Source organism: Copidosoma floridanum, unplaced genomic scaffold (genome assembly GCF_036245765.1).
Source record: "Copidosoma floridanum isolate Cflo_tuat_1 unplaced genomic scaffold, Cflo_Japanese_pri ptg000013l, whole genome shotgun sequence".
Taxonomy (NCBI): Eukaryota; Metazoa; Arthropoda; class Insecta; order Hymenoptera; family Encyrtidae; genus Copidosoma; species Copidosoma floridanum.
Genome location: NW_028321890.1, coordinates 32918755 through 32945560, shown reverse-complemented (window position 1 = coordinate 32945560; position 26806 = coordinate 32918755). Strand labels below are relative to the sequence as shown.

At 36.4% G+C, this 26806-nt stretch overlaps 1 protein-coding gene across 5 annotated transcripts in view; it reads right to left on the bottom strand.

Moving 5' to 3' along the window:
• Positions 1 to 5271: 5271 nt before the first annotated feature.
• The window catches only part of Snap25 (Synaptosomal-associated protein 25kDa), a 43591-nt gene continuing 22056 nt past the window's right edge, over positions 5272 to 26806 (bottom strand). For 3 of the 5 annotated variants that reach the window (XM_014350416.2, XM_014350419.2, XM_014350417.2), the window contains exons 4-7: positions 21122 to 21170; positions 10404 to 10521; positions 8639 to 8906; positions 5272 to 6832 (exon numbers count right to left, since the gene is read on the bottom strand). In XM_014350416.2, the coding sequence (XP_014205902.1) occupies positions 6770 to 6832; positions 8639 to 8906; positions 10404 to 10521; positions 21122 to 21170 (498 nt within the window). In that variant the 3' untranslated portion in view covers positions 5272 to 6769. Of the gene's footprint in view, positions 6833 to 8638; positions 8907 to 10403; positions 10522 to 13540; positions 13590 to 16498; positions 16548 to 21121; positions 21171 to 26806 lie in introns of all 5 variants that reach the window. The other 2 variants (XM_014350423.2, XM_014350421.2) reach the window with 2 other exon arrangements.

Below are 26806 nucleotides of genomic sequence, written 5' to 3'. Positions count from 1 at the left end.
AAACATTTCGGAAAATAAAATATTTCAGCAAAGAACAATGGCATTTAACAAGAAACAAACTTTATTTGCATTACATAGGAAAGATAAATACATGTCTCGTAATATATTAATGTACAGGGAGGTAAACGCAAAGTAAAACAATCAAGATGATATAATAATTTTTTGGAGACTTTAGTTGTTAGGGCACATAAATATACAATCCTTAATTCTCTAGATTACTCGAGAAGTAAATACATATGCATTTACAATGTATAGAATCTGCGAGATCGTTTTGTTCTTCTTTATGCATCTTTTCATCGTGTGTTTGTTTGTTTGTTTGTTTTTTTTTTTTTCATTTTTAACTTTTATGAACTCTCGTTCACTCTGTTTAGCATAAACTTGATTTCTGAGTTTATTAACATACGTATGTATAAGTGTGTGTTTGTATATATATATTATATCATATATATTTTGTATAATTATGTATAGATGACGCTGACGAAATCTAGGGAAAGCCAATAACCAATTGTCTGTTTCACCGTCGCTCATTTCTGCTTCGTCATTGCAGCAATCAAGGTATTTCTTTGTTTTTTTTTTCCATGTCTCTTTCTGTCTATACTTGCGTTAAATTTTCGTTACAATGTTTCATACCTACTCGCGTACTTTATAGTTTTTTTTTTTTTTTTTTTTCCTAAATGAAATGGCCCCCACCTTGACGTCCTCTTCTTACCTTCTTCGCTATGTGCACTCGAGAAAAAGATCGAAAGAAGAGAAGAGGACGATTGTTAATTTTTTTTTTTTTTTTCTTCTATCGTTCACTGTCGGTATTTCCCATTGCGCCCAGCTTTTCACTACGTAGATCTAGCGATCGTTCGATGCGTCGTTACGTCGTTAAATTCATTGTCTTCGTCTCTTCCCTCTGGAACTGTTTTTTATCTTTTTTTTTTTTTTTTTTTTTTCGCAGCGACACTAACAATTTTTTACGGTTTGCGGCGCGCTTCTGTGTGTATTACATGTTTTTTTCTTTTTGTTTTTTTTTTACCTGTTTTAAAAGCTAACGCTCTTTGAACACTCCTCGAATCTGCAGATCTTTGTAACTAGACATTTATATAATAAAAGAGACAAAAATATTTTTTTTTTTTCCAATTCTTTTTACCAACTCTCGTTTTTTCCAGTAACAATAATCACGTGCCGTTAATTATGAATTAATAAATATTAAATCTTTTTTTTTTTTTGTTTTATTTTATTCACTTTTTTTCATTAACAAGCAATAAATGGAAGAAATCCGCGATTAAGCGAACAAACTACCGCACGCGACATAAAGATACGAAAAAAGATGAGTTTCTAAGACGACAGATGATTGAAAAATTCGAAAAAATCTCGCGTATCCATTGCATGCGCGTTTGGTGCTTTTGTTTTATTTGCAATATGAAAATTCAAGGTATACTTAAGTATTATGCCTTTCTTTGAGTAAAGCGACGCGGTCGCTTCGAGTGAACGGCAGATTCGAGAAATCTCTTTGCTTCGCATCATCGACGCACGTACAGGGATCCAATTGTCATCTTCCTAATTATACTTGCAACAACTTTTTATATTTATTCGCTCATCCATCGATTATCACAAACTTTGTTACGCGGTTATAATTACATGTATAGATAAGCCATTACATGATTACCATTTTTTTTCCTCTACAAACTCTCCCCTCGATTACTTTGTCATTCTTATTATGTATGTAAAAAAAAAAAAAACCTTCTCATCTCTGCAACTATACGCATATAGACATCCATTGCTTCTCGATTACGTTTTGTTAATATTGTTATCTTGTCTGTATATATATTTTATTTATGTATTTTTTTTTTTGTGGTATTATTGTAAAACACGCCGACGAGGGACACTTTGTTTCATCATCGTAATATCCCTACACCTAAATCGTATGAAAAGCGCGCAAGAGCAATCACTTGAAAAGCGCAAATTCAATTTCCAATAATTATCTAGCTTACCTCCTTTCATCGCCACTATTCGCACAAAGTATCCCATCAAGTATGAAGCAAACTTTTGTACAAGCACCCCGCCAACTACGAGTAGTTACCCTCTATATTGTACATAATATACTTTCGAGTACGGTGTAGCAAAAAATAATTTTAAAAATCAATACGTCATAAAGCGCACACACATCGTACACGCAAAGTAAGAGAAAAAAAAAAAAGAAAAAAACAATCGGATCTCAATATTGCATGTAATGTATAAACGAGGCCATCAACTGTTTATTTATTTACCCCGGTACGTATGACATATATTAGTAATCTTTATTCCTTTCAATCATCTCTATACTACGAAACATGACATTTACGTATGTGTACGTACACGATGATAATAATACATACCCACACACACTATCGTTACCAATCACACGTGTGTACGTACATCAGCTCGCCTCGCGTTTACCAATTAATATACTATATAATAATCACCAGCCAGTACGAATAATTTACACGTGTTCTTTCTACCACCCCCGAGGGCATCGATGAAAAGCTTCGGCAATACATGCATATACGCACTCACGCACAAGCCTACCCAATGGGTAATATATAATATGAGAGTACAGGCATGCAAAGGCCATATACATGTACGGGCACTCGCTCGTTCGCTTTCGTGAAAAATGCATCGCCATGAATAAGTATAATACTACAAGTCCCGATAAAGAAAAAAAAATATTTTTTTTTTTTTTTTGTTTTTTTTTTTTTCAAAAGAGCAAAAGCTGGCGCGCTCACTGTGCAGTAGAGGGCGACAACGACGATGACCGTGAGAATCGCCGTTACTATGCGTGTACAGGTATATATCCTGTCGTTGGACACACAGGAACGAACGGAGTTTCGTTTTCTTTTCTTACATTGCATTAGACACACTTGACGTTGCTCCCCGAGCAGTAGGTCAAGAGCGCAACGCGTTTGAGCCATCGGAGGAGGGCGGGGGAGGGGGAAAAACCTCACCTATATATACGAACGAGCGTATCGTTAAAATTTACAACGTCTCCACCTCTTTGTTTATCTCCCCCTCGCCCTCGTGGCACGACTTATTTCTTTTCTCCCGGTACCTATAGATTGCTAAATAATATACACCGAGATTCACCGCCCCCCCCTATTGTGTACAATATGCGTACAAAAACCAAAGGCTATTTAAAACAGAGATACGTGGGTATAACGTATTAAAAGATGGGCATAATCTCTCGATGCGTCATAATTATCTGACGCGCGTGATGCTTGAATGCGAACGAAAAAATGAAAACATCTGGTGACATGGAGGAGAGGAATGGCTGTTTTTCCCGGGAAATCAAAAAAATTTATCAATTTCATAGGTCAATACTCCATTGGCGAGGAAAAGAAACAAAACTGCAATTCGACGCTCCAGGCACGCGCGCCTCGGCAAACTACTTACACAATTGATTATCATGATCATCGCCGCCGCCGACTTCCGCGCATATAATTATTATTCAACTATGGTTTACACGTACATCACGCACACGCCAACAACCTCTGTTCCTTTTCTCTCGTCGCTACATCGACTCTACGGTTTATTTTATTTACTTACTTTTTTTTTTTTTCTCTACAGTACATGTACAAGCTTTCTGTGTAAATACAATAATGTACAAGTTTTTTCCTTCTCATCGCCGTTTCCCTCCTACACCGGCTCTATTTGTTTTGTTTCTTTTTTTTTTCTTTTTTTTTTTTTTTTTTTCAAAACACTCTTGCTTCCCGCAATTGTTTTATTTTTTTCCTACAATAGTATCGTTTCGCAGTTTCGTTTGTGTATAATACGCACGTCTTTCGGAGTTCGGAGCTTACCGTGACCGTCTCGTGCGTATACGAATTGCGTGCGGCTTTTGTTGAAGGACGCCAAGTATTTACCGAAAGCGTCGACTTACGACCTCCCCCCGAAAAACCACCGAACAAACGCAATCCAACGAAACGTATTTAATATAATTTTGGATACACCCTCGGCGTTAAAAATCAAGGATATACTTCGCGGATGCCTTGGCAATAAAAAAAAAAACGTATACATATATATATATCTGCTCTTAATCGCGTGCACACTTTCTCTCCCTCTGTTTATTTAATTTTTTTTATCTCCCTTGTGTTCGGCAGCAGACGGTGTTATCTCTCTCCCTCGCGAAACGTTCCTCCATTTCGTAATAATTTTGTGTTTTATACAATATTTATACACTCCTCTACTATCCTCGAGCTGTACAATTTTATGTCAATATTTATGGCCGGGACGTTTTCTCTTATAAGTATGTTTTTTCTTTCTTTCTTTCTTTTTTTTTTTTTTTTTTTTTTGCTACGCGAGCTAGTGTCGTAATTATTATACAATGATTTTTCTATCGTACGCGCTATCGTTCATCACCTGACAGTACGTGTGTATAATATACCTAACGTGTTAATGTTAAATTGTGCAAAATTTCTTTGAAACAAAAAAAAAAAAAAGGAAAGAAAATACTTATAGTTCGCGTCGCCTCTCGTTGCCGAACGATTGATAAAACACGTTTTGCAAATGTTTATGTATCTCAATGCACTTATGAAAATCGTTGTGTTTTCCTCCTTTCCCTTCATATTACCTATTCGTTTGTTCACTATACATCTACGTATATTTTATATTTACTTCTTTATTTAGGTTTGTTGTTACATTTAATAAAAAAGAAAAAAAAATTTTTTACCATTAATAATGATAATACAAGAGAATGAACTGTTACTCAAGTGCTTTTAAAGATGACTTTGTTTTCTGATTATTTCTAAAGTACGCGAGACAAAGTACAGATTTGTCATTATTCCGTGGAAAAAAAAAAAAGAAAAAAGAAAATAACCACGACGAACCTTTTGACATGCAGTTCAGCATCATAATATATATTGCATTGTATTCTAAGGATAGTAGAGGAAAAAAACCACAGCTTGTTTTCACTTCAGCTCATGATAGATCAATTTTTTGTATCGTGCGATTGTGTGGGAGAAAAAAAAGCAGCCAATCGTAAAAGGCGTGTTTTGGTACAAGGACTTTTATATTCGTTACGCTTGATTAGCTCCGTGGGTCCTGCAAGGGTCTTACAAATGAAAAACGAGAACGATCAAAGGCACGTAAAACTGAGTCGACTCATTACCGTCGTTTACAAATATATATGTATATTAATTTTATTTTTCATTATTATTACTATTATGTATAATGATCATTGTTCACGTGTATAAACGTTTTTGTCACCGTTCCTCCGCAATTTTTCCTTCTACAGTTTCATTTATCCCCCTTTTTCTTTTTTTTTTCTTTTTTTTTATTTTTTCTTTTTTTTCGCTTTACCATTATAATTGATTATTAGCTTCATGCACTATAGAGACACGAGAAGAAAAATACAACGAAACGCCATGCGCGTCTGTTCTATATATAGAAAATCGTCAAACGTTGGAAGATACTTGTGTCTTTGTGTCCATGTTTACTTGTTGTTGATGTCGTGCGACAAAGAGAGGTCCTTAATTATTTGTTTTCTTCTTCTTTTTTTTCCCCCCAATTATTTTCATGCACCGTTTTCGTAAAAATTGTAATTTAAAAAACGACTTTGTACTCGAGAAGGAAAATGCTCTAACTACTGTAAGACCCTTTTAAGCGTTGCTTTCTGTGTGTATATGTGTATGTGTGCATGGGAACGTATTTGTACGAATATCATACAGATATACAAGACAGAGGAAGAAGGGGAGAGAGAGAGAAATATATTTAAGACATCGAGGCCTCGCGTAAACAAAAAAAATTAAACGAGGTCTCGGCTACGGATAGAGAAACGCTGCTGCAGCGAAAGTTATATACACGTTATTATTATTATCTTTTTTTTTTTTTTTTTTTTTTTTTTTTTCATGTTCACTTGTACATGCTCTTAGCAAGTATATTCGCAAAAATACTTGGTAAAGCTGCGACATAGAACTCGCTGCGCAGCCCCAAAGCTTTCGTTTCTTCACTTTTTTTGCTTTGCGTTTAAATTAAATTTTTCGTACCCGAGAACTCCGTCATTCAAAAGCACACCGCGACCAAGAAACGACCCGTTGTCAATTTCACGACCATTTAACGCTGTAAAGACAATTCAAGTGATACTTGCGGCACGTGTTGCGGGGGAGGGTGAGATTTTTTACAATTTATGTTTATTCGCTCCTTTGTCTTATCCGGTGGCCGGTCGAAAATTCGCAATGTTTCTTCTGTTTCATTAATAAATATAATATGTATGCACGAGCACATACGTATACGTATACCAAGTCGACGCACAGTTAATAAAAGTGGCATTTTTACTTTTTTTTTTTGCCGCATGAACAGCAGTATTGAAAATAAAGGCTGGGTAGAGAAGGAAGATAATCAAGGTAAACTTGCGACAATTTATGAAAATTAATGTTGTGTAATATATTACTTTTTTTTTTTCTCTCCAGTAATGATAATAATAATTATATTAGTTATAACAATAAGTATTGTAGCTGAAACATTTTGCGGATGTTGAGTAGCGGAGGGTGGCGCGCACGCGAACCCGAGTACAGGTAAGTTTCGGCGCACCCACGCATTAATTTTATTAGCTCTTATATAGTACTCTTTATGATATTTTCGTTTAATTTTACTTTTTTGTTTGTTTATTATTCGTTTCGCTCTCCGACTGCGAGTAATATGATTTACGATGCGGTTGATGATGCTGCGTGTACTTGCCGTCCGTTCATCCACTTCTTCTTGCATGATCCATTAAGCGGCCGCCGAATTAACCCGCAGCTGCGGGGGGGATTTATTTGAGGAGTTGATGGGCCCGCTCGTTCGCGACCTGTATCCTCGTCTCGTTCGACTCGCCCTGTAAAAGTCACCAATCCACGCGAGGGGATTTTCTCGTCAATCGGGGCGTGTATTCGTGTTTTCTCGGTTTCACTGTAAATGCTTTGGTGTGGTTGTGTTGCGATATTTATTTATTTATTTTTTTTTCTTTTTTTCTTTTTCTTTTCGTTTTCAAAGTATTTGTGGTGCTCGTATTCATCGCACACATTCGGTGTACGTTGCTACACATAAATTTCATGCATCTGTCACAATAATATGTATAATGTATGTACGTGTATACTTACGTATCGCACAACTTGGAGACATAATATTTTATCGATCAATTGAATCAAGTGATACAAAAAACGGGTTTTCTCCATTGAGATTCTTATTCTAATCGTACAAACAGAAAACCAACTACAATAACAATGATTATCGATCAAATGTACATTGGATTACGTTTGGGACTTTAACAGCAGTCACATCGTGGATGTAGATTTTGTTTTTTTTTTTACCAAAAATGTCAAAAGAACAATGGAATCGTTTCACAAAAAGCTACAGGATACTTTACGTAAACTTTACGATATCCAATTGGAGTTGAAAGTGCACGCCAAATCCAAACACTCGAGTTAGCCGCGAGTGTGGAGTTTGCGATCATACCAACGTCAAATTGGGTTCGGTACAACGATACTAAAACATTTACAGTGTTATCGGCATTGCATGGTAAAATCGTCCCTCTTTAACGTATCTCTATTTATCCAAATATATTTTCAACAATACGTTAAAAACGGACCATTTTATGTAGCCGTAGGGAACGCAAGTGTCTCGCCAAAGCTATACAAGCAGCAGCAAAGTAATATAACTTTTCTTTTGCAAAAAAAAAAAAAGAAGAAATCAACTTTCCTTCGCTGCAACCTTCGCTTGTCCAAGCGGACATTTACATTGCCCTTCGACTCTTTTCTAATATCTACGAATTACACCGAGAGGCCGTGCACTCCGAAGTATCAATGAACATTCACAAAGTCTTCTCCAAAACTTTCAAAGTCTGACTTCAAGTTAGCTTTGATGACTTTGAACGGCCTGAAAAGTCTTTTTTTTTTTTTTTTTTTTTTTCTTTCATTGACCTCCAGAGAGTTCAGCTACTCGCGTGTAAACTACGTCTAACAACTAAATTCTAATACACTACGTAATAATAACAACAATGATACCACAAACCTCCAGGTCGTATCATAATATTTATATATCAACACTGAGGGCTTTGAGCGCGCAACAAATGTACACACATGTCAGAACAATAGTATTCTTTGGTTTTGTTTCATCACAAATATTTTTTTTCTTTCTATCACATATACTTAGTTGGAAAAAAAAAAAAAAAAAAAAAAAAAAAAAAAAAAAAAAAAAAAAACCTCAAGGGCTGGTGTGAGGTCAGAAGGTTGAGCGCAAAAGAGCACGCCGGCACCAAAAAAAATGCCGGCGTCTCCGATGCGGCGCGAGTTTGGCTCAATATATTACGCCTCGTTCACACGCTTGCGCGTATAAAGAGAAAAACATCGGTTGCGCAAAACAATGAGCCAAACCCGCAACAGAAGTATGTATGGTTATATATACCTAATGTATGCGTAAAACACAACACAACAACAATAATAATAGTAATAACAACAGATATTTAACAGTATACATTAATACAGAGGGCCGTACAAGTATAGGTATATAAGATTAGATACAACATAACCTCAACATCTGACACTGTGGGGGGGGTGGGGGCTGTTGAGAGTTTGGGGGAGGGGGGGGACACATACAACATGAGCAAAGAACATCGAGAAGCGAGAATTTTCATCAGCCTGACCTTGCGATTGATCCTGTCGATCTGGCGATTCTGATTCTCGAGCTCGCTGCCCATGTCGATGGCCATGTTCCTCAGATTGCCGATCATCGTGTTGACCTGGCCCATGTTATCCTCCATCTCGTTCTCGCGCGCGTCGTTCGTTATCTTGCCGATGTAGCCGCTCGGCATCACCATGCCGTTGTCCATGACGCGCTGGGGCTGATTGTTCACGACCTTGCCGTCGTCGTTGCCCTTCCACGTGCCCTCGTCCTCTTTGAAGCTCGAGCTCCTTTAAAATCGCCCCCATCGCACACACACAAACACACCTTTTATAGCCCCACAGTCGAGCGATCTGTGTATATATGTATATGATGTGGCTTGTTTTTTGCTCTGCATTGCTCTCTCGTTATCTCGTTTTGCTTTCCATCCCGTATCATCTTTATCTCGTTACAAGTAAGTATATTACCCATGTATACGAGCATGGATTTTTGCTCTTTTCTATTCATAATTACGTGATATTGGGGGCAAGTGGTTTTTCAAAGGGCATAACTTTGGTCACTGAGCGGCTCGACTCGCGGCTCTGCAACTCCTTCAAACTTTGACAAGTCATTAGTCCATCACATTATACGAGCAGAGTAAATTTTCTTTTATACATGTATATGTATATAATTTTGTGCATAAAATATTATTGTATTATGCGAAAGGTGCGGTGAGTTTCTACAAAATTCAACATGACTTTGTGATTCATGCGAGAAAATGAAATCATTTCTTGCTTTGTCATTTTGAGATGAAGAAAGAAGAAAAAAAAAAAAAAGACAAAGAAAAACCAATTGACCACCATGTATTTTTCACTGTTATTTACACGATAAAAAAGTTTAATGAGAAAAAAAAAAAAAAATACAATTCTATCTGTGAATGAATCGTAGAATAATAAGCACTTTTATCGAAAAAGTATGAAAAATACAAACACACGCAAGCTCGAGCTGTAAATATTCAAAGGAGATCGAGGTGAATACGGAAATCTTGGCAGAGAGGGGCTTCGATCTGAAAATCCATGCATTGCTTTCCCCTTAAAAAGGCATTCGCGAGAAAGTCTGCATCAGAAATGACCCTCGGAAATCTATTTTATATTTATGTTGCGATCGAGTGGGGAATAACACTTACTGTTGGGACTAAATTTACAAAGATGTATCGGAACGAAACTCTTTTTTTTCCGGCAAAATTTTCTTTTACTTTTTTTTCCCTACTGCATTTACTTATTCATTAAATCATTTCATAACCGATGATACTCGAAGTAAGTTTATTAATTACAATTAAAGTAGACATCATGATGCGATGTAACAAAATGCAAATGATTTCGTGAAATTGTTTCTTAAAATTCATAGCTTTTATCGCGGAATTAAAATTAAAAAAAGCGTTCGGACTAAAGTGCTTTTAACGTCAAGCCGAGTCTGGCTGGAAATTTTTCGTGCGAAATATTAAAAACGCCCAGACGGGGAAAAAGAAACTTTACCGTCTGCTGTAATTTCTACTAGCAAAACATCCTGAAATCCCAGCGCGAGATGCAACGACGAAGGTTTTGCAGTGCTTATTATTCTCGAAGAATAAAGTAAAAAAATTTACGAATATCAAGTGCCGAGAGATAATAAATGAATGCAATACGGTGATACGAGATGCACAATGAGACGTGACATAATATTATAATCATGTATAGGTAATATAAAATTGATAAAATATTGTTATTCGGTAAAAAAAATGATGGGATGATCGAACACCGTGGACATACTTGTTGCAGGGAAGAACGCAGAGTCCGCAGCACTTTTCCATCCCCGTCAAGTTTTTCTCGGCCTCGCGCATGTCGGCGTTGATCTGGTCCATTCCCTCCTCGATGCGGTCCAATTGTTCTGTTCATACCAGGCATTAGACATTTTTTATGCATCCTAATTCTCAAGGTCTTTCTGTTTTTTTTTTTTTTTTTCAGCTAAGCTTGCGTTCTCATGTGTTTTCTCTACCTTTGGTACACAACGTATACCATATCATATGCATACACATCATGTTAATGTGCCAAACAACGACGTCGTTCTCGAGATTCCGGAGCGAGAATATTCCATCGCAAAGAGCAAACAAAAATGCCCCGTCTGCGACGGGGAGCCTCCGTAGTTTCAATTTAGCCGAGTACACGGCCCGAGGAGAATATAAATCACGCCTGAATATTATCTGCTCCGAAAATCCGTCGGACGAGCGACGCCGCGTGTGCAGAGGCTGGCCGGATAATCGATTCCAGAATACCGTTGCAAAAACGATGGGCAGGACAAAAAAGGAAAACCACAACTCCCCGGTGAGTATATTAAAAAAAAAAACCGTCAAATCTGCCGAATTTATTATAACCATTTGAAAAAAATGGTTATACATGCGTTGAATCGCATTGCGAGCAGTTGAAAAATCAGAGAGGACTATACATCAACGTATTTATTTTAACTTTTAGTATATAATAAAAAATACACGACGAGGGATCGAAATTACCATTGTGCCATTCGCCCGTACAGCCATCAAGGGGGTACATATATTACACACGTTCACATTCGAGCAGGTATATAGACAATATACGTCGTCCCACCCCCTAAGCATAATAGACTCAACCGCGCGCCACTGCACGCGATCCCATCGTCGACGAGAGGCCTCCTCCTCCTCTTTATTAATGTTGAAAACGTTGTAGCAGGAGCTTTCGAGTACATCCTCTCCAGGCAGCCTCCGGAGGATCGTAATCGCGATGCCCTCCCACGCGGAAAATTACCGCTCATTGTCCCTCCGAGTCTGTCCACACCGTCGGAATAAACGTTATCAAAAAGCACGTGTCCGTATACAAAATACTGAAAGAAGTGGAATATCGGTGCGTGTCCAAGTGTAAATGGTAACGCGTTAATTGCCAAAGTATACATTATATATACGCAAAGTTTTCATCATCACGGAGCACACAGTTTAAATATGTGCGCGTCGAGGCTTTCCGCTGATTAATTTGCCCGGCTGGGCTTTTGACGTATCGCGTCCCTGGCCGCGCCCCTCCCGTGTACAGTGCAGCAGTAAATATCCATACGAGCGTGTATACGTATATGCATGTGCATGCGATTTTCGCTCGATACGCGAGATGGCAGGGAATGTAATTAAGCCCGGCGCTGACAACGCGCGATCCCCCTCCCGTGCATAGTCTTGGAATGATTCCCGAGAGTTGCTGAATCGAGGCGTGATTTATTTCGTTTCCCTCGTTACTTATTCGCCCCAGAGAGGGTTACAGGGTTATTGGGGATCGATTTTTCAACTGGTGCAATGCTCTTTTGTCATTATGTCGGTTTATTAGTGTTCTTACGGAAAGGCTTCGGACTTTGATATTTTTTAATGAAAACAAAAAAAAACAAACATACAAACAATTTACAACGTTTTAAAAAAACATCATTTTACATCTATGATTTTCGATGGACTCTTCTGCCAACTTCTGCACACGTGTTTTCGTAAAAAAAAGTAGCAAACTCACACCAAACATCCTACGATAGTTGTTACATATGTAGAATTGTATTATATTATTAAATATTGAAAAAAAAACAAACAAAAATTAGACAAGTAACACTAAGTGACGCATATATATATGAGTAATAAAAAAGGTGAAAGGTAAGTAAGTGAGGAAGTGGTTTGCATGGTAAGTAATATTAAGTATAAAATAGTGTTATATTGCTCGGGTATATAGATGCGTAAAATAGAATATAATATATATATATATATAAAAATGGGGTTATTGGTCTGAGCGTTGGCCGTTAAGGTGTCAGTGAGCATGGATTAGTATATTATTGAGTTATATTAACTTTTTTTTTTTTTTGTTTTTAGTTGACAGGTTTTTTTTTTAGTATAACATGGATTGAGTTTAAGCAACAGTAATATCCGCTTCATGAAAAGTTATTGCGAACTAAGGTTATTGGAGTTAGTAAGAAGTTGAAATGCACCAAGAGAACCTGGACTATTATATTTTTCAAAACAATAAGTACAACTTATCTGATTATCTTCTCAAGAGAGTTTAGTATTTTAAGTAATGAAACAGTGAAATGTGAAAAATTAATAACGATTATACTTATTACAATGCCAGATGCTTTATGTGATAAAAAAAAAAAAAAAAAAACCGTAAATCACCTTTATTTCCTTTTTAAAGTTACCAGAATTTTTTTTAAATATTTCATACGTTAATAAATTTTTCGTCGTTTAATGCTATTGACCTTGGGTTCACAGTTGATTATAATTACGCGTTGCGTAATCTAATAATGTGTCATAGTCATGTAGATAAAATCGTACATTGATATGATGTTGTGACGTCAGAACGTTTATAAATTTGTTGTCATCGATACTCCACTTCTTTTGTATATCTTTGAAACATGTATATTTCATGTAATTTAGTACTGTCTATCTTTTGATTAGAAAAAAAATGCAAATAAAGAGTTAAAAAAAAATTATTAAGTATTTTAATTACATTAAATACTGTTCGAGACATTCTTTTGTATTTATTGTTTTGGAGGATGCCATTGGTTTAATAGTCACACATAACAGTGGATGGCAAAAAAAGGTAACAGCGCCATCATAATAAAGAACCATTGGTACACTGGAAGACCATATTGTGACGCGTTTTTTAAAACAAAAAATGTACACTCGACCCACATTCGCGCAAACAAAGCTATGCATTGCTATTCAACCTTATGCACCCTCTCATGTCAGTGCTTTCCTGTATTGAATTTTGTCTATATTGGAGAAAGAAAAAAAAAAAAAAAAAATGTGGCAGAGATAAATATACATTAGTAAGTAGTGTCTTATGTTGTTTGTAATGGTTAAGTTTACAGAGACAGAGATAGAGATAGAGAGATAGAGTGGCTAGATAGAATGGCTTACCGCCTTGCTCGTCCAGCATAACGAGGGTTTTCATCCCGACCTCGTGGCTCTAAACAGGCACAACCGACCAATCAGAGAGACATTAAACATCATCGCTCGAGTGTGCGCAATACTGATACAGCTACATTATATACCAGCATCTATGTATACATATTTTTTTTTTTTTTTTTTTTTAAATATATATGCATGTACATCTAACCCAGTGGAGCACTGATTAACCCCAAAAGGACTCAGACCCTGACGGAGAGACCCGTGACTCGCTCGCTTGCCAAACAGCTCGAGACGGCTCCTCATTTTTACCTTTTATCTCCAGACTCTCTCTTTCACTCATTTTTTTCTCCCCCCATTCAGTTCCATTTCTTTTATTAATAAAAAGAAGAAAAAAAAATAGATGAAAAGATTCTATACCCTTTGTACTCGGGCTCTTTTTGAAGTTACAGGAGCGGACGAAATTAAAGAATTCGGAACAAAAACGCAGGAATTCGTTAAACCCAAGCTTGCGCGACAATCTTTTTTCCCCGCGAGCTCTTATCCCTCGAAACTTTGGATTTAATCTTCTCGGGAGTAATAGTGTAAGTGCGCGTGAAAAACGCGCGGAGTAGAAGCCGCGGGCAAGCACCCGGAAAGGAAAGCGGGTACGCGGAAAAAAAAAGAGACCGTCGTAGCTGTGAGCGCGTGGCGAGCCCGGGCTCCGTCTCGTCTCGTCCTGGGTTCTTTCATTACGTGATTACTTTTTCTATTTTTTAGCTCTTTGCGCTGCCGCTAAATCGACATCTAACTAGAAGAAAAATAAAAAAATAAAATAATTTTCATCCTTAACTTTTTAATTTTCATTAAATTTACCATCATGTACAGCACTATTAACATGACATTGCTTACTTATGTACTGGGGTCGATTTTTGGATTTTATTCTCGATATCATGGAACCATGATTTCTTTTTTTTTTTTTTTTTCGTGATAAACTAAAATAGTGATGGATCTAAATGAGTGATTAATATTATATACTACACGTATGGATTTATTCTTACGTGACATCTATATGCTATATTATTAGCGCAATGGTACGAGGAAGATAAAAAATAATGATAGTCATAACAATAATAATAAACGCACGCTAATAATATAAAAATACAAATATATACGCAGCTTCGAAGTAGCGGTGGTGGCAAGAGTGACAGCGTCAAACGGTTAATAATAATAATAATAATATTATGAGAACAAATTTAATGTAGCCGTGTATTTATACCCTTTGTACATGAGATATTTAAAATAAAGATACGTATACGTACGGTAGCGGTGGTGATGAGAATATATAATGTTATGGGTGCAGTACGTATAGAGAACCGGGGGGGGGGGGACAAAAATTGCAAGGACTGGGGAAATGGGACGAGATAGGTATATATAGGCACAGAGAAAGAGAGGCTTTGGACTGACGAGGGAGGAATTGGGTGTATATGCACATGTATATAACGCGCGGAAAGGGAGATGTTTCATCTTGGCTTACAAAGAGATTCGAAGCTCTTTTATCTACATTTACGTATTGTGTGTGTGCTCCCACCGAGTGCCAAATCAGAAGGCATCAGATCTACCTTGCATGTATACTGTATTACTGTGCTATAAATTCTGAGTGCACCCACATAATATACATGTACGTAGGCACGTATTACGAAAGCAATATGAGTAGGTATATATTATATATGATTGCACACATGCATACATTAGATGCTGATTTTCGTATATATGTATCAAAGCTTTTGTCGTCTAAATGCACGGCACTAAAAAATCCGGTAGCACTTTCAGACTTTTTCAAACTCATCTCCTTTTCTTTTTTTTTTTTTCCTTAAAATGATACATTTTTTTATTCACCTTATCCAGGTCAAGTTTGACACTCGCGCGTACGACGTGCATGTAAGCGCACACGTGCCGGGAGATGGAACTCCTCGTAAAGTCATGCAGTAGATAATATCGTCCTTCTGTTGTTGGCATCGTGCAAGCACACGGGGTTTCGCAGTAATTTAAAATTCTTACACCCCCACGGCGTATACCACATCGAGTTTTTACGTGCATCATTTCTGTCGGCAATATGTACGAGACACCCGCAAATTTCGAGGGGGTATGCGTCGAAGGTAGCGTTAAGGAGAACAGTTTGGGAATACATGATTTTATTTTTCATCACATCCCTTTTAAGAAGGTACCCTTTCATGGGGTGAAAATAAAAGTCACTTTGGAGTGAAAAAAAAAAAAAAAAAAAAAAAAAAGAGGGCCATGATATATAATACATAATAATTTCCCTTGCGAATCGTTCAAGTACTACAAAATATCTTACATGTCGATATGCTACGTTAACTGATGCATGGAGAGCTCTAGAGTAGCTATATGTATGGTATGTATGGATGAGATGCGGCTGATTATACTTAGGTATGCACTACTGATGGCAACGACAGGATTGGCTATAGGATGGCACTTTGGTAGACACGCCCAAGGTTCTGCGTTAATTCCTTTAAAGCTATTATACAACTACATGTGTATAGATATATACATGTATAATATATGCGGTATACGCTAGTTTTGCTTGCTATACAGAAGCTATACATTACGATACAGAGGTGTGTATACGTTTCGCGCGAGAGCTTTTCCCTGCGGAGTTTGCGCAATGTCGCGAAAATTTCTTCGCGAGTTATCGTCCGGCATAATGATGAGTAACTTTTATAACTCTGTATCTTCTCTGCACTGCACAAACCCGAGCGAGGACATGGAGTTAGTTTGGTTAATTTTTTATGTTAGTCTTCTCGTATACCATTTTGCACATTGACATTTGTTAGTAAAACAAAAAAAAAATAGATAAATAAATTAAAAAAAAAAAAAGGACAAGTTAATTGGATTAGTCGAAGCAGTTACGCAGTTTTGTCAACTGCAATACGGCACAAACTTATTTATTATGTATATTTCTTTGCTTACCCCCTTGATGATCTAGCATCATTAAGGTATTCGCTCCAAGCTCCTCGCTCTACAAGAAAGAACATTTTTCACGCGATTAAAAAAGTCCGATGGCGATTGTTAATTCAGCTCATTCTGAGTACAATAACGAGGGAAATAGGATACGTGTTGTAGTTCATTTTTTTTAATTTAAAAAAATAGCACTAGCATCAATTGTTATTACGTGGGAAAAAATTAGTGGTGCCTTATTTCGGAAGAAAATACGTAATAACTGTGCAAGCTGAGATATTTCGTAATTACTGTGGTGATAAAAAATGCGAAATCTTCAACAGATGCAACTAAACGCATATGCAATTTTCAATTACGGTAACAAGGTTGCTTACTTCAATGACCGTAAATGAATAAAATCATTATGTTTGTTAATGGTGATTAAAAAAAAAAAAAAAAATTGAAATTACCACCGCGATAATGGACGCGTCTTAAATAAGCATTACAAAAGACATCAAAAAGCGGTAGTTGAAATAATCGCTATAACTTGTAGTTTTCGTAATTTTTCGATCAAATGGATTATTATCGACATGTCGATTTAACCGACTTGTGTTTCGACCTTCGCTCAAAGTTCGTAAGCCAAGGCACGGCAATTGTGAATAGTACCAACCGCGCAATTCCCAACAATTTCGAATTATTTCCAGCTGGTTGAACTTGAAAATAAGCTTAAAATCGGAAGGAAAAATAAATCCAATGGTATTTGACGAGGCAAGCGGCAAATGATGCCTAAATCGCTCGGAATCGCGCCGTTTCGACGATTGTAGTACACGTAAGATATGCATCGGACAAGCACATAGCGTGTCAGTAGCAACGCGAGGATTAACAAAATTACAACGCAACACTGCACAAGAAAATCGGACCTTTACTCCTGTACCGAAGGTATATAGTTACATCATCTTATTTCGGGCTCCATTTTTTCTCCAGAAATTCCACTGGTGCGCGGAAATAAAAAATTTCTTGGCGTACCTGATTAAATAATAAAAGTATCAAGCGAAGGATTGGTACTTTCAATTTTTCTTTTACAGGGGAGAGGATAATTTTTTCCTTTTTTTTCCAGTGTTTCATAGATAAGAGAGAGAAATTTCTTTTATACTCCGCCAAAGTGTAACGCTTAAGTGGATTCTTGCCCTGATTTTCCGCGAGAAAAATTTTTTGTTTAGATATATTACTCCTTGGTCTTCGTAATCGAACTATCGCAAGTTATACGATCTCGTTTGTTAATGTGACAGATGTATTACTTTACTATTCGATTTTGTGATTTTAATACAAAAATATGTATGACATATTACATATTTTATCAAGATCATTTACCGGATTCTGAATGAATTTTAATGAACCAGAAAATATCAACAAAACCACGTTTCATACACAAAAATGTCCTAAAAGGACATGATAGTCTTGAAAATTCGTATTGCTCACTCGTTGCAAGGTTGAGATTGCGATGATTGCAGCCGTTGACGTAATGTGAGATATATCTAACGCAAATAAAAAAAGAAACTTGCCGCTTGTAGGCGATGATGCAAAACTAAAGTAAAAAAAAAAAAAAAAAAAAAAATACGCGAATATGACGTGGATAGTATACAAAGTGCTAATAATAAATGCAGGGGACTATACAAAGGAGATAAGGAAATTTTAATGACGGATACACAGTGGTATAATCAATGAAATATTTAAAACTAAGTGGTAAGAGTTTTGGGATAAGCAGCAGCGTTTGCATACAATTATGGGGGAAAGAAAAAAGGATTCATGTAAGTATCTAATCGATAAAATAAATTTACTTTGCGGAGAAACTATAAATTGTACGTGGTGAAGAGGGAGGTGAAAAAAAATGTTTTTCTTTAGATCTATTTTGAGATTATGTCTGCATAAATGGAGTATACATGTTGTATAATCAATGTAAGTTCGGACAGACAGCTACTGCTAAGACAGATATAGGCAACAATTACGTTTATAAATACGAATTTACACTATGTATATAGAGTATGTATATATATATAAATGAGGTTATATATATATATGTACGTAAATTAAAAGCGACACAGCTAGAAGCTTTTTGGTAAGGCTATGCATATGTACAGGGTATATGTATATTTTATAATAAATATATCTTATGACTGTAATGTATGCGCTTCAACTAAAAACAAAACAAAGAGTGTTGTACCTAAAGACAAAACAAAACAGAAAATATTATGTAAGCGTTGCTTTTGGAAAATTATTTTGACGGTAATATTCAGAACATCAGTTAAAAAATCGTTTTGGTTTGTTAAGTATAAAAAATGAAATTATTCTTTGTTCCATATAGGAGCATAGGCATTCCATACTAAGGTTGCATTCAACTAAAGATGACTAATTTTTGGTAAACTAGTTATTAAAAACTAATTTCATACTTGATCTATAAATTACGAATAGTAGGTAAATTAATGACTTTTTAAAAAGTATTTGAATGATTATAAAAAAGTAATAGATGGATTTTAAGTTAACATTTAAAAAAAAAAATAAGAAAAAATTGATTTGTTTTATTTTTTAACAAACAATTTTCCAATGTACACTTGGTGATTCATGTGAAAAACACGCATTGATGAAAAATAATTTACAACGTTCACAAACTGTGCCTCTAAGAAATTTGTAAAAAAACGTGAACATTATAAAAATTAAGTGAATAAGTTTCATGTGGCTAGTTCTAAAAAATGTGGTAAAAAAAAGTGAAAAATCACCGGTAATCCGCGTCAAGCGCAAAGCATAGTGCAATATGTACACAGTCTCATTTTTTTTTTTTTTTTAGTTTAGTTTATTTTAATTTAGTTTAGTTGAGAATTAAATCCATAGGACTGCAAGGCCCCTCGTTTTTTTGTTATTAACAATTTTTTCCTTCCTGTTTTCCCTCTCCTTTTTTTGGCACACACGCAATTGAGAGAAAAAAGTAATGTGTATATACATAAGAGATAGAAGGATAAAGTTAGAAATAAAGATTAAAAAAAAAAATTTCCTGACAAATTTTTTTCTTTTAGCGATAGTAGCCTGTTTGTGGTGTAAGTAAAAAAAAAAAAAAATAAATAAATAGGCAGTTCTGTGTAGAAAGGTACATTTTAATAGCTCGCAAAAGTAGTATTGGGAAGTGTTGATAAAAGTATAATTGTAAGTAAAGAGAAATTGTTTAAAAAAAATAGTTTGAATGTTGTCCATTGTTCTGGTAACATATTCTTTTACTCTTGGCTGCACTGCGAGTATCATCTCTGCATGTCCTTTTTTTCATCATTATCTCATATTGGTTTGTCGAATTTGTAAAATCACTGTAACATGTAAGGATACAAAGGTAACGAGGATTATTTGCTCAGTGAACGAAACGACCCGACCTTTTCCTGTACGTACGTGCTTGTACCAAAGTATTAGAAAAATAAAGTTTGTCACATGACATAGTATAGAGTCACATAATATGTAGTATAATGTAGAGTTCATTTACCACAGTATACATGGAGTACAAACTAAAATTAACGCACTAAGAAGGGCTCAGATATTATTTTTGTTGTTTATGAGTGTTTCATTTAATCGGGCATTTTGAGGATTATCATTAATATTATTAGTTGCAAGTGTCAAAGTATATAAATAGTAATAATTAAAAGTTGCTCTTGAAAGTTATCGTACGTGAAAGTTGAAAGACGACGCTAACCAACACCTTATCAACCAACCAAACCGCAAACTAGCGGCAGGCGTGCGAGTACATAACTACAAGTACTTGAGAAAAAAAAAAAAAAAAAAAAAAAAGCTTACAAGCGAAATTCCATTTCTCTACGTGTAGCCTTTTAAATTTTGGCTCGGCTATAATTTTTTTTTGTGCAACACTTACCAAGTTGAGAGGCTTGGGACAAAATCAACTCTAACTAACTGGATCTCATGAATCTTAGTCAAATTATTACACAGTAACATGCACAGATCAATCAGAACAAAAAAAAACGGAAAATACCATTGTGGTGATAGTCCCCTTGTGGATGAGAAACTTTTTGAAATATCTCCGTAAATTATTTAATGTTTATAGTTTCCTCCCATTTCTCTCAACTCGAGTTATCTTATTGTATTCCAAACCCACACAACTTGAAAAAGAAAAAAAAAAGGTAATATCAACACCACCAAGTAAAAGGGGGACACATGTAACGAATCAACGACATCGAAAAGAAGAGAAAAAGTAACAAAAACGGAAAACATAACAAACAAGTTGGAAAGAAAAACGTGTGTGAAAGACAGAGGGCTTGATAAAAAAGTGCGTGAGATAGCAGTGAATACTTTCGATAAACGAAAAAAAAAAAAAAAAAAAAAAAAAAAAAAAGAAGAAAAAGCTCTGCAAGAAGACTACAAATAAAATAACGCCATAAACGTTCTGAGCAATGCAGTTGCATGTAATCCAGAAGAATAATGTAAAAATACAAGTATACAAATATAAAGATAAAAAAGGGGAACGGAAGGTGTATGTATTTAAAAAAATATAAAAAAAATAGAGACATTAACAATAGAAAGAGAGATTGAACGTTCGAATATAAAAAATTGCTTGAGGGGGGAAAAAAAGGTGAAAAAATGGGATTTTTAGCGGATTTGAAAACTCACCTCCCTGGTCGTCGAGTGCGACCAGAGTGCGGATGCCGGCCTCCTTGCTCTATATTATCAGACAGACAGAGCCGGCACAGCAGCAGCAACGCAACACACACAACAAAAAGTAAAAAAATACCACCACCAGTGTTAGAGAGAGTATATAGTAGTTTTAGTAAGTAGTATAGTAGTAGTATATTTAAGTATGCAAAGTCATATTGATTAGTATAAAGTATAAGGGTTTTCCTTTTTCATCCTATAGTTAAGCAAATTCTCATGGGTATAAAAATATACATATTCCTTCGTGTATCTTTTGGTAAGCATACATATTAATACTAAACAGACGATATGATAAAAATGTAATACAAAATGTGGAAAAAAAATGGCAAGTCAATCAGTATGGCGTGGATGCAGTATACTATATATCTCGTGGCTTTTTGTATGCTCGCTTGTGTCGTTTGTTATACACCACATCGGTTTTTCAGTTCGTGTTTACCATATTTCGGAGCGCACGGATGAGGAAAACAAAAAAAAGAAAAAGAAAAAAATCACTGAAATAGATTACAAGAGGTGGGCGGGCAAAGAGTCCGTTTATGCCCCAGTTGTGTTCGTCGTTTGAGCGCCATTAAGGGCCATTTGCATTCGCATTACTGCTATTATCGTAGGTCAGCGCGTTCGCTTCGTCCGTGTCGTTTTGTTTGAAAAAATATTGCAGAGCACAAATATATACGTGACTGTGAATGTGTTGAACGAATCTGTGGCGAATAATTCTCGAGGGGTCCATTAAAAACGACTACAAGTATGTTGTCAACATGATAATCTTACATGAATCTACCTACAGATTTCATTATTCTGTCGCTGCTGTTGTTATCGTTGTGACTGTTGTTGTTACTGTTGTCTTTTTCATTGGATTGTAGTAGCAATAATACCCATGTATATATTTATTTATTATCGTTGTAACTGTACTTGTGTTGTACATTGTCGCTGTGAACGCGTTACCCGCAAAATGAAAAAAAAAAAAAAAAAAAAAAAAAAAAAAACACAACTTGTGTGTGCGACTGAACATTAACATCCCCATGTTAGCAAGTGCCGGAAATGGGCGTTTATTCAACATTTGAATACTGAAACAATCTCGATTGGCTATTCGTAAAGGTATTTAAATACTGTATATCTAAATGCAATTAAATTATAATTTAATGTAAGCATGAACTGAATATTTCTGTAGAACATCTTGATTAAAAATATAAGTACTGTTCAAATAAGCGTTTGGCCCATCCCTGGCAAGTGCTGCTGCTCGCTACGACGATATGCGCGCATAAGTGTAGGAAAATTTTGTCACTGTACGCATGCACCTCCGAGTGCATCGGGAGAGCCCATACTATATGTCACGCTCGCAGCAAACGGTCGAGACTTTGTAAAAGTTGGGTAGCATGCAAAACTCTTCTTTTTTTTTTCTCTTCACACCATAAACGTCAACTTCTTTTCTCGTTCCAATTTTCTCGATTCTCACTCTCTTGCGAAGCATGTGAGCAGCCCGTATCTGTCGACGCATGCATTCTTGTCGCGAGAGAACATAGCTCTCGAGTTGGAAGCAAGATTTTTTTTTTTTTTCCCCCGTAGCGAGAATATTGCCGCTCGGCTTGCCGTCAGAATGCAAGCCCGCGCCGAAGTTTGCCAAACTGCGTAAGTACAGCGTAAAAACAGTAAATTTCGCGCGCGAGTGTAGCGGTAGAGCGCTCTGCTGCTGAGTTATATGTATACGCGAGGCGAGCCGCGGGGCAAGTTTTATCGAAAAATTTTCTTCTACTTCCACTTTGGTGGGGGAGGAGGAGGCAAGTAAAAGGGCGCGATGGAGCTGAACCGGTGGCCGGAGAAGAGAGAAGCCGAGAACGAGAAAAGTACGCGCCAATACTTTACGTAAATGCGTGTGTGTGTGTGTATACACGTGGGCAAAAAAAAAAAAAAATAGATGGCACATCGTGTACACATCGGACATGACAATGTACCCGTGTGGCTATATGTCAAGCGCACGTGTGTTTGTCATACAAGATAGATCTCGGTGTATATAGCGGATGGAATGACGCCAGAGAAAAGGAGAAAAAAAAATAGAGAGAACTTCGGTGCGACGTATCTTTGCGTTTTTCCTGGAATTTGGATGGAAAGATTTGGAAGAGAGGCGTCCCCGTACGGTCGAGTCGTTTAATTTGAGCTTGACGTATTTATACGAAGAAGGAGCGCCGTATAGATGATATTTTGTCCCCTTTGAGGCGAAGAAGAAACAAAAATGAGAAGGGACGAGATACACGTGTGACGGTAAAGAAGCACGTATAGGAGAACAGCGGGAAAGATAAGTGTACTAATCGTAAATTTTTTTTTTTTTTTTTTCACGTATGTATATAGTTGCACAGTGTCAGTGAGAAAAAAAAAAAAAAAAAAAGAAATACATTTTCAAAAACGTGTACATTACTCGTTTGACCTTTTTCGTATGTCAGTCAATTGCGAAACGTGTCACGATCGATGAGCTACTTTGCACAACACGCCCACGCTCGCACGTGTGTGTATCATAGCTTTGCAAAAATCAATCGGCCAACTACTCTCATTAAACTCCGCTACTTTCCGTTTGACATAATTTAATTTTCATGTTTACTTACACGAAATAATACACGTTCGTAACGATACTATCTTCATTTTTTTTGTGGCTGTATCGATTCAACGATGGCAAAGTGTTTCATTTAACGCACGTGTAATTGTGAAAAGTGTTAGCATGCGTTTTCATGGTCACAAGTATAGTGTATATTATTATTATTACTTTAAAAGACTAAAAAGCGAGAAAGAGAGAGGATGGTATACAGAAAATAATTAGACAGAAGATTAAAGTGACAGTCGTACCCATGTATCAAAAAATGGTACCGCGTTGAACGGGCGCGAGTAACGAACCGAGTACAAGCATAGAACACACACACACACACAAACGACGAACACATATAATATATGTAAAATAGAAACAAGGAAGGAGGTGAATGTCAATGGGACACGCAAAGTATGAAGGGTGACGTGTGCTCGAATATCCATTACCGTGTGGAAAAAAGCATATATACGCATACGTATTTAATCAGGGAAAACAGCCCTTGGAAACGAGTAAAAGTATTAAATGTGCAGCGATAATATCGATCTCGATTACGTGTGTATGCTGTTTTGTGGAAGGTAATATACCTGCTTGCGTAACGATAAAACGTGTCCTTGAACGTGATGGATCATCATATTGTTGTTTTCCCGTGTACCTACGCGGTGGTCGCGGAGTTACGAGTGCACTGTTTCAACTTGTCGAGGCGATAATTTGGGGACGCGATTGAATTTAACGTCAATACAATGTCACCGTTAATCCATCCACTTGCGACATTTCTCATTTTTACGCTCGATAAAGTACACACTAAGAGAGAAAAAAAAAAAAAAGAAAAAAATTTATAAAGAAATTCCAGTAAAAATTACCATTCCGCACAGTAAATCGGATACAAGCTGGCAAAAAAGGAAAAACGTTATTATTTTAAACAGGAAAAATTACTATGCTGGAACAGTAAACCTTTCTTTACATTTAACCATAGTATAAACCGTTAAAAAAATAATTTTTACTGTTAAAAATAATAACTTTATCCTTTTTTGCGAGCTTTCATCCGATTTACTGGGCAGAATGGTAACTTTTGCCACAATTTCTCTATAATTTTAATTATTGTTTTCCCTCCGTATATTAGCTCGATAACGAAATGACGCGTCATCCGATTACAAATTGTGTACCAAATACACACACAGACACACAAACGTATGGAATTCAATTTCATCGAATCATCGACCGAGCACGAGAGATATCACGTAGAGAATCGTGAGCGCGTGTATCAGCGATTTGAAAGGAAAGCGCGTACGTCGTTACTCTTTATTTCGTTCGAAGGCAACGAAGCGGCACTGCAGCAGCGCATTTGCAAACAACCTTTGCTACAAGTACATATGTGTGTATATATGTAAGCAACTGCTACGTATAACAAGACACGTGAAACGAGAAACGGAAACGTGCGCTGAAAACTTCCGAAAGATTGCAAACAGCACGGACGAGCGAAGCAGCTCTGCTTTCTGTACACATCGTATGAAGAAAAAAAAAAAAAAAAATGGGGGGAGTATAGAGGCAACCGAGAGGTAAGATTAGAGTCAAAGATGCTCGTCGGGGCTGCGTTTGTCGTGGGAAAAAAAGAATATATATTTTTTCCGGACAATGAGTATACCGAGTAAAAACCGGGGGATAGAGAAAACTGATAAAAATAAGAGAAAAGAAGAAGAGAGCAGAAGAAAAAAAAAAAAAAAAAAAAAAAAAAAAACGATCGATGAAGACGAGATGTGCAGTACATATATACAGGAGGAGGAGGAGGAGGAAAATGCCGACACACGCTTCTTCTTTCCTCTGCAGTTGTGTGTATACCGGTTTATCGTGACGTTTTCACGATAACGCCCGCACATATACACACTCGCAGAGAGGCACCTCTATCCATTTTCTCTCAATCTGTCACGTCTCGTATTTCGGCTTTTTTTCCCCTCCTCCACGTGTGTACATCCGACGTTTCTCCCTTTACCTCAGCCCCTGACGCAAGATATCGTCGTGTGTCCTTGCCTACTCCTCTGTTATCGGTATACCAACACCACTCCACTTCGAGGTATTTAGTTTCTCAAACCCTCACCCTGTTTTTCTTTTCTTTCCTTTTTTTTTTTTTTTTTTTTTTTTAATACAATATTTTTAGTTAGTTCATTTTTAGAAATTAGGTATTATATGAAGTACAGATTTGTAATACACATAGACAGAGCGACAGGTCAGCCACTAACATTTCAATGACAGCAACAACAACGTCAGCGTCACAGAAACAAAATATACAATATATTCATATGTATAATAATAGTATGGGTAAATGGAGAAATTATACATTGTGTATCTGGTGTTTGTTTGTTTGTATACACTTATTGGTGCGTCAAAACATCATACACATGTCAAAGTGTCAGTGTCAATTATATTTCAGAGTATCGTGTACAGGTAAAAAATGTACATCATATTGGTTGTTGTCGTAAATTGTTTGTGTACAAATATGTTTCATGTGTCCATTTCGGCGTAGCATGTAGTAGAGAGTATACATATATTATTATTATTATTATTATTATTATTATTATAGATTTGTTGAAATATGAAATAGCATAAAATTAGAATATAGTATAAGGTATACGGTAAAGCTTATATTATATGTATAAAGACAGTAAGACAGAATATTGATTGGATAGATTATATATATATGTATTCAAGACACAGGTATATTGTAAACACAGCAGCGAGAGAGAGAGAGACATTTCAGCAATCAGTGTGTATTCGGTATAGTAACATATATAGTATATGTATAATAGAGGCCCAGCAACAACGCACATACACAAGAGTCCAGCAGTCCAAGGCATACAGGTAGTATATATGTGTATGGTCCGTTTGATAGAAAAATATAGTATCAATAACAATAGTATATCATAAACGTGTCTAGTAGAGCAGTTACAGATGCCGCATACGTGCTCGCGATTAAAAATATACCTACAGTTGGATCATTGCGTGTGTGTACATACGAACAAAAAAAAACGATGATAGTAATGCGGTAAAGAAAATTAAAAGACAAAGGGAAAATAATGGGG